Below are 12,685 nucleotides of genomic sequence, written 5' to 3'. Positions count from 1 at the left end.
TATATGCTGGATTTGAAATGATCTCAATAACTGTGAATATGATCCATTGACTGGAGGAACGAATCTTTTTTAGCACGTGTTTATGGGACCAAAACAGAAACGGACTTTACCATTATTCAGTGTAAATGCTTACGGCTCCTGACTAATAGGGTCCTGGATGACTAATGCGATGGTGCAATGTTTAGTTTTAAAATATATGAATTACCTTTTATATACTAACCTTCGGCAGTATTTCATTGGTGCACTCTTTCCTCCCCCCGTACACTACAGATTAATGGACTATTCCTCGCTCGCCTAAACTTTGTCATTGCTGGGGGTGCCTTAGCAACGGCCCTAGCAACAACACAAAGATTTCGTTAAGGAGCCAGCGTTAGCTCATGGCAATTTTGCACTAAAAATGAATTTAGGCAAGAAGAAAGTGAATTTTACAAACACTCGACCACTTTTACCGGCAAGTCCAGCAAAGGTAAGTTAAAAAAAAAGGTATCATGTCGGTTAGTGAGTTTGAAAATGTCTAACTCTACAACATTTAACCGTGTGTGTGTGTTAACTGCCACCTAACTGGACATATTTTTCAATTGACTAATTGATTTAGCAACGCTTGAGTACCAGTTCATTTGGATACAGTAGTATTACGTAGCTACCAACCATAGACTGTATATACAGTGTATGCTACCAACAGGTGCTCAAGTGTTTTGCTAATATTATTATTAATATACAGCAGAACTATTCGCAGCTTCTTCCGCCGTTGGACGGTGCAAGTTCAGCAAAGGTAAGTTTAAAAAATATATATTTTGTCGGTTAGTGAGTTTGAAAACGTCTAACGCTACAACATTTAACCATGTATGTGTTAACTGACACCTATCTGGACATAGTTTTAAATTGACAAATTAATTTAGCAAAACACTAAACAAAACAAAGCATTATACAAGGCTTTTTGTAATGAACAGATGCTTACAGTGCCGTATAACAAAAATATTTATCTGTAGTTCTTGAAAATTATATGAAGTGCAATCTGAAAATTAAACACAATCAAAACAGAAAGGGGGGGGGGGGGGGGGGGGGGGGGAAGAAAGAGAGACAAAAACAAAACATAAAGCTTGGGCTGTCTTAGCAGATCATAATTCTCAATCAAATTGAACAGTTTCATTGCATGTTCACTCTTCATTTTTAAAGGGCTTTAGTGAAGAAGACAAAGTTCTTTTGAAACACATAAAACCTAGGATTTTCCCATCATGTGTTTGAATTTTCCAGCATTTTTAGCAAATCATAATCTTTGTTTTCTGATAGAAAATCATAATATCTTTTTTTGAAGAAAAGGTTCAAATAGAACATTGGTGTACAGCCAGTCATACACTGCTCAAAAAATTAAAGGAACACTTTTTAATCTAAGTATTGCATCAAATCAGTCAAACGTGGGATACTGATCTGGTCAAGTAAGTAAAAGAGGGATTTTTTAGTCAGCTTCAGCTGCTTTGGTGTTCATGAAATTAACTACAGGTGAAACTAGAGGGGTAACAATGAGACAACCCCCAAAACAGGATTGGTTTTACACATGAAGGCCACTGACATTTTATTCCCTTCTTGTGTTTTCTGACTGTTTTTCAATAGTTTTGCATTTGGCTAGGGTCACTGTCACTACTGGTAGCATGAGGCGATACCTGGACCCTACAGAGGTTGAAGAGGCAGTCCAACTCCTCCACAATGGCACATCAATACATGCCATTACCAGAAGGTTTGCTGTGTTGACCAGCACAGTCTCAAGAGCATGGAGGAGGTTCCAGGAGACAGGCAGTTACTCGAGGAGAGCTGGACAGGGCTGCAGAAGGTCCTCAACCCATCAGCAAGACAGCTATCTGCACCTTTGTGCATGGAGGACCAGGATGAGCACTGCCAGAGCCCTACAAAATGACCTCCAGCCAGCCACTGGTGTGAATGTCTCTGACCAAACAATCAGAAACAGACTTCATGAGGAAGGTCTGAGGGTCCAATGTCCTCTAGTGGGTTCTGTGTTCACTGCCTGACACAGTGGAGCTTGATTAGCATTTGCCATAGAACACAGGAATTGGCAGGTCTGCCAATGGTGCCCTTTGCTTTTCACAGATGAGAGCAGGTTCATCGTGAGCACGTGTCATGGACATGGAAAGGTCTGGAGAAGCCATGGAGAACGTTATGCTACCTATGACATGGTTTAGCATGACCGGTTTGGTGGTGAGTCAGTGATGGTCTGAGGAGGCATATCCATGGAGGGACGCACAGACCTCTACAGGCTAGACAATGGCATTCTGACTGCCATTAGGTATCAGGATGAAATCCTTGGATCCGTTGTCAGACCCTCCACTGGTGCAATGGTCCTGGGTTCCTTGTGGTGCAGGACAATGCCTGGCCTCATGTGGCAAGAGGATGCAGGCACTTCCTGGAGGATGAAGGAATTGACACCATTGACTGGCCCCAATACTCACCTGACCTAAATCCAATACAATGCCTTTGGAACATTATGTTCTGTTCCGTCCAACACCACCAGGTTGCTCCTCAGACTGTCCAGGAGCTCAGTGATGCCCTGGTTCAGATCTGGGTGGAGATACCCCAGGACACCATCCATCGTCTCATTCGGAGCTTGTCCCGATATTGTCAGGCTGCATACAAGCACATGGAGGTCATACAAACTACTGAGTACCGTTTTCAGTTGCTACCAATGAATTTCAGAAAATGGACCAGTCTGCTACATCAGTTTTTCACTTTGATTTTGGAATGTCTTGAATTTAGCCCTCCTGGGGGTTGATAATTTTCATTTCCATCAAACAATGTGGCATCTTTTCATTCCTAACACATTAACCAGTCCATATCAATGTAAATATCCAGTTTGTTTTTCCCCTGCATTGAAATATGTGTTTTCAAAGTGTTCCTTTAATTTTTTGAGCAGTGTATATATCAATCCAAAATGCTTCTGTGAAAAGACATCGAAAGAATAGATGATCAGTAGTTTCCCATACCCCAAGATGTGGAACACAGAGTGACATCCATGGAATTTGAAAGGATGCCTCTAATTAGATGTAAAATGGTGACAGGAATTACTTTTGATACGGAAGTGAAGGATGTACGATTGATATTTCGAACAAAAGTTTTCATGGGACATCATAAATCCTTCTCCATCAACAAAATGAATTACAGACCAGATGTTTTTTCACATCAATTCCTTGTTGTACAATCATTTGCTTTTGATCACAATATATCTGTTGTGTGAAATTGTGACTGTACAGTATTTTCCAATAAAAGAGAACTTGTTGGTGAAATAGGGAAAGTTTAACAAGTAATCTTTGAATGGTGAAATTACATCGTAATAATCGATCAATACCTCCTTATTTCTTGAAAATTTCTATAGTAATATGAAACCAAAAACTTAAAAGGGATTTTTACAAATTCTTTTTCAAAGTTCCATTTATGAAATCGAAGTCTATGGCTTGTAAAACTCCATTTTCATATTCTGTAGTCATTTCAGCTTTTTCAATATAGTGATTTTTTTTCTTTTCCAAATATAACCAAAAATAATCGGGTTAATCTTCTTGATGACTCTGTTAGAAACAGCTAAAGAATGCTCAGGATTTGTACACCTCAAGATTCCTTCCATCTCAGTCAGAAAAACCTGACCTAGTAAACTGGTATCTCTCAATAACCAGGAATGAAGTTTAGCTTGGTGATTTTCAAACACCTTCCACATTTTCTTGTTTTCTCTTTCAGTAATATGTTTTGACATATGTACACCAAAATATTTGACACCCGACCTTATAGGAATGTTGTATGCATTTGTTGATTCACAATGATGGCATAAGCTCACATTTGTTTAGGTTGAGCTTGAGCCTTGAGGCCTTGGAAAAAATATCAATGGTTTGTGTTGTCTTTGGGACTTCAGTTAGCTGTTTCATGCATGCAGTTGTATCATCCACTAGCTGGCTAGTAATTGTGGATTTGCCAAACTCATCTAAGGGAGCAATGTTCAAGTCCTTGATAAAAATAGAAAGCATTTCAGTAGCAATAATAAAAAGAAATGGAGAAGTTCCGAGGCCTAACTTGACATGACAAGAGCTTACTATCTCTGTAGTTAGTTAGCATGGAACGGTCTACACTGGCCAATAAAATACCTAAAAATAATGATTGTCTTGACCTTTTCTTTTTTGCATCGTCCCTTTTAAAGTTCTTAGGTCGAAACAAATAGATTTAAGCTAACTTGTTTGTGAAAACAACATCAAACTATTGCTCAACACCATTGCCCAGGTCAGAACAGAGCCATGGATGGAAGCAAAGCCATCATTTAAGCCGTTTCCTCTATTCAGCCACAAACCTCAAGGAGCCGAGGCAGCTGGGAAACGTGAGTTCAGTTTTCAAAGTAACATTTAAAGTTGAGTTGGTAATATTTTTTGGACTCAGATAAAATTGATGTCAACTCTAATTAGAGATGGTCACATATTATTATACACTGTTGAATTCTGTAAATGTTTTGGTTAACCAGTCAGAACTTTTTGCCCTACATGTGCTGTAGAAGATGTGCTGAGTGATTTGGCAACCAGTAGACCAAATGTAAGGTATGGCAGACCCCAGAGCCTGGTCAAGAGGAGAATGGCACAGCAGATCCGTGGGATGTCCAAACGCTGCATCAGAACTCGCTTACAGAACGAAGAGAAGCAAATGAATTTTCGTAGACTTTTGGTTAAATTAGCGTGGTGAGTTGGACAGTTTTCAAACAATCTTTTAAATTTAATTATTTGTCTGTTGTGACATTTCATTGAATGCATGTACCATCTCTCCATCAGTGAGTCCTCTGTATGGTTTGACAGCAAATGCAGGATGTGACTAAGTACTTAATTACTTAAATAAAATGATCCATTGAATTTGGTTTCTTAAGATAAAATGTCTAACCAGGCAAAACCTTTTTGACAGCGTCTTTTTACTGTGAGCCTCAATTAAGACCACGTCATATCTACTTTACACTATAAAAAATAGCAAATACCATCTGTATCCACAAAGTAACATTGGTTGTGACACCTGCTTTGCACTATTTCTATGCTTTTTAGCCATCAGGAGAAAGAAGAAGATGATGACCTTACAGCAAAAGCTCACTGTGAAAGGGTAAAATTCAATACACACTTGATGTTATGTGCTAAATAACATCCTTTCTTTTGTTGTGTATGTGCTAATAAGGAGGACATTGTGCACCATCATTCTTTTACATAATCTTTAACAGACACTTGATTTGTGACCATTTTTTTTGATGTGTTTTGTGTTGATGTGTTGCATTTATTGTTGCTGAAAATAATTTAAAAAGAAATGTTGTCCTGTCAGAAATATGACCTCTTCATCCAAAAAGGGATAGACCTAGAGCATGTGGTTCCCTTGGAAGTTTCTTGGCTGAAGAACATTCAGGAAATGGTCCCTTGCCACCTGAGGAGCATGAACACATCACTGGAGCAGCTGGTCGATGAGATCAAAGAGGACTATTTGTTCAGCATGAAGTCAGCAGTCTGTATGTATTTAATTACACTTCAAGCTATGGGCATTAATTAGATGCAAGCCGATAACCTACTGAAATCCATTTATCCATTAATCCAAAATCACTAAATATAACCAAGATAAAAACATTTACTCATATAACTAAATTTTTAAAAAAAGTATTTTTATTAACAATTTTATGCTTAAAGAAGTACAATTTTAATGCTTACAGCTGTATTAATAAAGTATTGTTGTTTCAATGTCCTGTGTCTGTGGTTCCAGTGAAATACACCTTTAAAGATCCAATGACATTTGGCAAGGACATCATAAAAGATCTGCCCCCTCACAGACTTGAGTAAGTCACTGGAATGGGTTGGGAGAATGCTGTATGTTTTTTCTGTGAGAAGTATGCTGTGCCTTTACTTATAAATACTACATCAGGTAGCTGTCATGACCAAACCATGTGGAGATTTCTTGTTTTTCTCTGTACAAAGAAAATCTGAGTTTCACTAAGCAGAGACTGGAAGCCTTTACTTTAAAATATAAATGGTATATTTTGTATTGGCTTCAGAAAAAATATATTTTCTTTACTGTCCCTCTGTTATTTTTCCACTGTCAGATTGGAGATCATGCCAAAACCATGGAAGAAATCTTTTATCCAGGCATGGAAGAGGATGAATGAAAAGCTTCACTCTTTCAATCCCACCATGCGGCAACTGCTGTACCTATGGCATGACTCTTATACGTAAGAATACACTGATATATTTTTATGTACACCTGAAATTCATTTATTTTTGCTCTTTTTAATACCAAATGCAATGCAGGCATTAGAGGCTTGATCAGCTTTTGTTAAATTATCTTTTTATTTTGAATAACTACTAATAAAAAATTATATCATATATTTAAAAATGACTTTGTAGGTAAATACATTTTGTAGTTTTGTCAGAATAAAACAACATGCCTGATGCAATATTTTATTTTAATATTATTAAAATGATTAAAATGTTATTTTCTAGTATTTGTAAGTTAGAACCAACATGTGAAAAGTAGACAGTACAAAGTAACCTACACAGGGTGAAGACATAAAAAGCACATACAGTGCCAAGGAGTGTATAGTGCACAATATGCATTTATGTAAAAGAATACATAGACTACATGATATTTTAAAAAAACATGGATAATGGCAGGCTGTATTGCACACTTGGATGATACTCCATACAGTGTCTTTTCCATAGATTAAATGAATCAAATATGGTAATTGTAGGTGTATTGATACACTTAAAAAATGCAATAATGGAACTAGATGGAAATGGCCCTTTTTGACCAAAAATAAAAAATATTCACTCAGAACAAATGCTGTACAAGAAATATATCTTTACCTGCTTTGTGGTCTCTCTAGCTCCTGATTTCTGAGGACCATTCTTTAGGCTCATATTCAGTTACAGAAAATGATGTCAGATCTAAGATTTATGTGTACTTTTTTAAAATTTGTGATCTACTGTATTATATCACATCACACACCCCTGTTGATCTTGGTAATAATGGATTATTTGTTCTGTAGATTCATATTTGCCTTGTAATCTTACTCCAGTGGTTGACTTGTTTGCAGCAATCTCCGTCTGATAGATGTGACGAAGTTCCACAGCAGAGATGAGTCCTTTGAGCTCTCTGTGTTTGAACAGATGATAAAGGAACAAGTTAATAATGCCAGAGGAATCCTCCTCAAAAAGTAAGTCCACATTATCACCTAACACCAACATATTTGTCTTCACTTAAAAAGTAATAGGAAGTGAAACTTCTTGAATAATTCAGAGTCATGCTCAAGAGTACTTTACAGTGCAGTTCAGCAGTGTCAGAATTGATACTTTGAATTTTAAAGCTCCATGACTGCCAGCCATTGTGAACACAGGACATCTTTAAAGTGCTATCAACTAAATGAGTCTCCTGTAGTATCAGTGAGTAGTAGGTTTATAGGAGGTTTACATGAACAACAATCAGTGTTCTCTTCTTCTAATTGTTCTGTGGAGGTTAGCTGATGGTATGTTTTTTAGAAAAATCCTTACCTCTACAACATGACCTGATGTAAGTTTTAAATTATTTGTCTTGTCCAACAAATACAAATCTTGCATCGGCATAGAGCTTTTAATTGAACAACCCAGAGCTGAACTAACTCTGCATTTTTACAAAGCTTGGACTCAGCAGCCAGTGAAATAACAGAGGAGTGACTTTATGTCCAACACTAATCTTACTGAATGGTCATTTTGCGGGTATAAATTGACTTTTGGATATTTGCATCTGTGGTTGACATTCCCTTAATTGGAATCTCAAGTATGACTTTTTTCTGTTCTAGTTGGGTTCCTGAAGTGCATAACATTTACTATCAAGCGTTCAGGCGCAAGCTGGTGCCTTTCACAAGCAACACAGCAAAACTTCAATCTTTCTTCAACTGCATGGCTGCACTGATGACAACCCAGCTGCAGAGTCTTGTAATAGAGTCGATGATGGACTATACACACCTAATTTCTCAAGACCTGGTAGGTGGTAGGAGGAAGCTTATGCAGTTTAGGGTAATGTAGCTTAGAAAAGTACAACCACCCTGGCTGTAATTTAACCCAGATAACTAGCTGGGCACTTAAAGTTGTGCTGTTTTTTTGGAAAAGAGGCTTTGTTTTAATTTGTTCTGCACCTTCTTAGCATTCAGATCGAGCCAGTGAGCACCCAGGCTTTGTTCTGCATCTCATCCTGGAGGACAGGGAAATCAAATATGACCCCGACTTCCAAATATATGAGGAGGCCCTTCTTAATATCTATGAGCTTATGCTCAGATCTGTCAGCATAGTGCCTCGTGTGGAAACCAAACTGTACCCTGAGTGGGTAAGAAGCCAAATCTGTGTTTGTGGTATATAGAGAACATTTAGTTGAGTTTATTTACTGAAAACTAATGCATCCTAATTTCACAGTATTGTCATAATATCCAGTTTTGTCTTCAGTGAAACTTCTTGTCACAGTTGTGGACTGAGAAAGATTTCTAATGCTGACACTCAATACATAGGATATCATTGAATCACACATGTTTTAAGTTCTAGTATTTAGCAGTGATTGCTATGTTTTTCCTCCTAGCATACGATTTGGGTGATCTTATTCTGTATTTTAGAATCACGTTAATTTATCATGGCATTGCATTCATCCCCTACTTTTATCACAGAGTAATACGTTTAGCTTTCTGCCTGAGTTTTTACCCTACTTCTTTTTTTTCCAGCCAAGCTCCCAGTTTGGAAGCACTCTAAAGCCGATCATCCTTCCAGAGATTCTTCAGGCCCAGCAGGACAAGGTGCGCAGGGTGTTCTGGGATGAGTGTGTCCGGCCCAAGGAGTATGTCCACGAGTATGATAAATATGCTGCACTGGTATCGAAGCAGACAGAGGAGGATGTGAAGCAGTTCCTCAGTGAACAGCACTCGTTTCAGGAAATTGTGGCAGAAGTTAAACACTACCAGCAGCTTGCTGACCAGATCCAGTACACACCATGCAAGGTACTTACTCAAAGAAGTCCTTCCCCCAAATCCAGCAAAGTCAAGTAACTTATCCATCTCTGGTAATTTGATGGATTTAGTCTTTTTCAAATGCAAATTGATGATATTTCATTGATGTCTAGCTTCACTGATAATTAATATTCCAAATAAAATACTGCCAAAAAGTCACAGAATTAGTAAAGTTTATAAGCCACAATCCTTGAATTCTTAAAGCAGACAACTGATTATGCCCATTTAAAAATCAGCTATATTCTAGATTTGTCACTGGACATTATAATTACACTGTAATAATTCTGATACTGCTGACTTTAGGTGGTACATTTCGGCATGTTTGAGGTCCGGTCCCACAAACTCATCCACTCTCTTGTCAAGCGTGCTCAGGAACTACAACAAAAACTGGTTACACGCATGCTGCAAGACCATCAGGACATCAACAAGAAGTGAGTTGTTTCACAGGAGTATTCTATATCCCCATCAAAACATAATTTCAAAGTGCTGCTGAAGCAAGTTCCCATTAAACCAATTCCAGACAGGCATCATTTTGACAGATGCTGCTGAAATATGTATAGTTAGACTTTAGTGTTCAAATCTAAATGTGTTACTCTTGAGAAGTAAACACTGCAGGTCAAAGGGAATTTACATAAATATGCTTTTTGGTTCAGAATCAGTGTTAGCTAGTGTATTGGCATCTGTCCCGATGGTGCTCTCCAGCTCCAAGCTGTGTCATAATGAGATTGTAAATCTGTGAAATCCTCTGTATATAGAGCTGAATTAATTCTGCTCTCCCTTTCACAGGCTCTGTGATGAATTTGAGAAGATTTCAGAGAAGGCACTAAGCACACCATGCGATACTCAAAAACTGATAGAGCTTAAGGTAACCGCCTTGAATTCACATCACACAGAGCAGCTTCTTGCATTAAGCCATTCACAACAATCCTTTGCATCTTGTCCGCAAAGCAGTTACGGATTGCATTTTACACTCAACATCTAGTCAGTAAAACCTTGAATTTTTATTTTTCGTCTTGTGGTTCTTGAAATAGGCCCCTGACCTGAGTCAAACCTCAGAATACAGCAAGAAAGGGCAATTCTTTATTAATTTACTGCTACTACTAACTAGCTTAGCATGGACAGTAGCAGTGGTAGTGATTAAATGCTTTATTTTCAAGTACAAACTACTTCTTCTATATAATAAAGTACAACTCTGATGTATGTTGTGTCTCTCTGCACCCTTCAGGCCTATATTAACAAGGTGAAGACCACAGAGATGCCACAGTTGGAGCAAAGATTGGCAGACTCCAACAAACAGTTATGTTCCCTGATAGACTTTGCCACCCTGTCACCAGCTGATATGAAGCTTAACACAGAAACCATCCACTGGTTTAAACGCATGCCATCCATCTTTGAGGAGCACCGGCAGATAGTTACTGAAAAGACAAAGCAATATCAGAGTAGCCTCAAGGTCTGTGTTTCTACTTTTTCCATGAATCTATCGTGTCTGTAGAAGTATTGAGATCTGCTGAACATAATCTGAATATTTTTCAATCCAGACTAGAAGAATTTTCCAAGTAAATGGATATTGTGAAATGACATGTGGTGATAGCTAGAAAACACAAAGAATGTTTCTGTGCATGCACTCTTTCCAGCTCTGCCGGGAACGCTTTGTAGAAGAACTGGAGAGCTACAGTTTACAGGTGGAAGAGTTTATTTCCTTTGATGAGCTGGCGGATCTCAGCAAGTACCTGAAGAAAGCCAAGGCCCTCAATGCCAAACTGGAGTTAGCTATGGAAAAGGTATATCTGAATAAAAGCTATGGAGAGGGAGGACAGGCCAATATTGGAGTTAAGTTGTGCAGAACATGGGCAGTTCTACTGAAAAGCAAGACACTGTATAATATAGTGACGCACAAAGTTGGTGACATTAACTTATTCAGGAGTGTAAGATCCTCTTTAATAGCATGACTCACAGTTATAGAAATTTTGGTTTTAGAAGTACTTTACATCCTAAATTATATTAAAGAATGTATGTTGCATGAACTACCACTAAAAGGTACAGAATAATAATTATTGTGTATAATTGCGTCGTATTGGAAGAGTAAAGTATGTGCTTGAAAATATTTAACCTCTAGAGGGCAGCATTGGATACAAAAAAGCCAAACAAAAAAGCAAACGCAACAGTCAGCAAAGATGCATTAGACTTACCTTGTAATTATTATGTGTGATCCATACATTGACAGGCATCTACTTTTCCAGCTACCTTTTCATTGTATGTCTTATTTCTTTCTCCTTAATGCCCTTACCTGTCACCCAAACTTCCTTCCACTCTGGAAAGATTGATGATTTCAATCAAGAAGAGGAGGCCTACGGCTGGTCTGTTTCCCAGTATCCGCAACGTAAGAAGATCCAGGACAAGTTGACACCCTTCCTGTGTCTGTATGAGACAGCAACTGATTTCCTAAAACAGTACGAGCATTGGCTCCATGGACCGCTCTCTGATGTGAACCCAGACAAGGTACAAGCAGTAGAAAATTACTTTTTATTCAATACAGATGAGACTTGGGAGTTTACGTGACATGAAATTGAGTTTAGCAGAGCTCTGTTTTTCACTATATGTAACAATGACATCCTCATTTTAGCCTCACTGCTGTTGAGAATACCATCATACAGGTACTGAAATATATGTATATGGATAATGAGGGAAGACCTGATTAAAGAAATGATAAAAAGTATGACCGAAAGTTATGTGTATTCCTGAAAGATTGTTTACTGTGCAACATAAGTAGTTCAGGCTGTTGTATAAACTGTATTATGAACTGTCAAGGTCATTAGGGACAATACATCACACTAGATATTTCTGTGGTGCTCTGAACACTTGGTACAGCCTTGTAAATATAAACAGGTTGCTACCCTTTAGAGTACCATTTGAGTATAATATTTACAAAGGGGTCAGGTTGAAAATATGATGTATGTCCCGTAAGTGACATGCAGATCATCTGCAGTATAAACAAGTGCACCTTTGTAGGTCCTCTAATCAGTGAACAGCTGAGCACTGTGTGCAAGGACAGGTAAACTGTTTTGCAGTAAGAATATTCCATTAGAGTTGAGACACCCGTGGTGGGTTTGTGTGCCCATAAATAAATTTTGATTGTCAGCAATACTGTTTTTGTTTAAAGCTTTGAAAACCATCTCCCTCATCTTTCAAACTGTTACCATGTGAAAACCTCCAGCTATTTAGGTTGCATCCATCGTAACTTTGCAAACTTTTTAGCACACATACTTGCATGCAGACACACTCGCATACATACACAGACGAATTTATTGAGCCTTTTTGGCTCATTGCATTAAGTCTTCAAACACACTGAATGTCATAAATCATATATGGCATACCATTATTTTCTGCCTCAATTTGCTGTGTCCACATAGCATGTGAAATGCACTACCTCGTGTTGGAAACAGAGATGTGTATGTGTGTAGGAAAGTTTGCATGCAGTATTCTCGTCTCCATTTTTTAATTGACGTCTCTGTTTCTGACATCGCAGTGTTTTATTGGCTTTTCTATGACAGCCTTTTTGTCTTCTTGTACAGTAAAGACAGAGCAAGGTAGGATGTGTAGGATGGTTCAGCATCAGCAAGACAATTCAAAGAACTTTATGTAAGACAAGTTACGAAGCCC

At 38.1% G+C, this 12,685-nt stretch overlaps 1 protein-coding gene across 1 annotated transcript in view; it reads left to right on the top strand.

The window, feature by feature from the left end:
• The first annotated feature begins 333 nt into the window (after positions 1–333).
• LOC110956356 (dynein, axonemal, heavy chain 7) overlaps positions 334–12,685 on the top strand; it is an 86,376-nt gene continuing 74,024 nt past the window's right edge. Inside the window, 17 exon segments of the mRNA XM_022201760.2 lie at positions 334–466; positions 722–772; positions 4,273–4,366; positions 4,538–4,718; positions 5,070–5,124; positions 5,338–5,518; positions 5,767–5,839; positions 6,104–6,229; positions 7,094–7,213; positions 7,835–8,018; positions 8,179–8,358; positions 8,744–9,016; positions 9,329–9,456; positions 9,812–9,890; positions 10,251–10,475; positions 10,660–10,806; positions 11,345–11,524. Coding sequence (XP_022057452.2) covers positions 398–466; positions 722–772; positions 4,273–4,366; positions 4,538–4,718; positions 5,070–5,124; positions 5,338–5,518; positions 5,767–5,839; positions 6,104–6,229; positions 7,094–7,213; positions 7,835–8,018; positions 8,179–8,358; positions 8,744–9,016; positions 9,329–9,456; positions 9,812–9,890; positions 10,251–10,475; positions 10,660–10,806; positions 11,345–11,524 — 2,346 coding nt within the window. The 5' untranslated portion in view covers positions 334–397.

This window comes from Acanthochromis polyacanthus, chromosome 14 (genome assembly GCF_021347895.1).
Source record: "Acanthochromis polyacanthus isolate Apoly-LR-REF ecotype Palm Island chromosome 14, KAUST_Apoly_ChrSc, whole genome shotgun sequence".
NCBI classification, from domain to species: domain Eukaryota; kingdom Metazoa; phylum Chordata; class Actinopteri; family Pomacentridae; genus Acanthochromis; species Acanthochromis polyacanthus.
The sequence above is the reverse complement of the archived record's forward strand: the minus strand, read 5'-3'. Positions and strand labels throughout refer to the sequence as shown.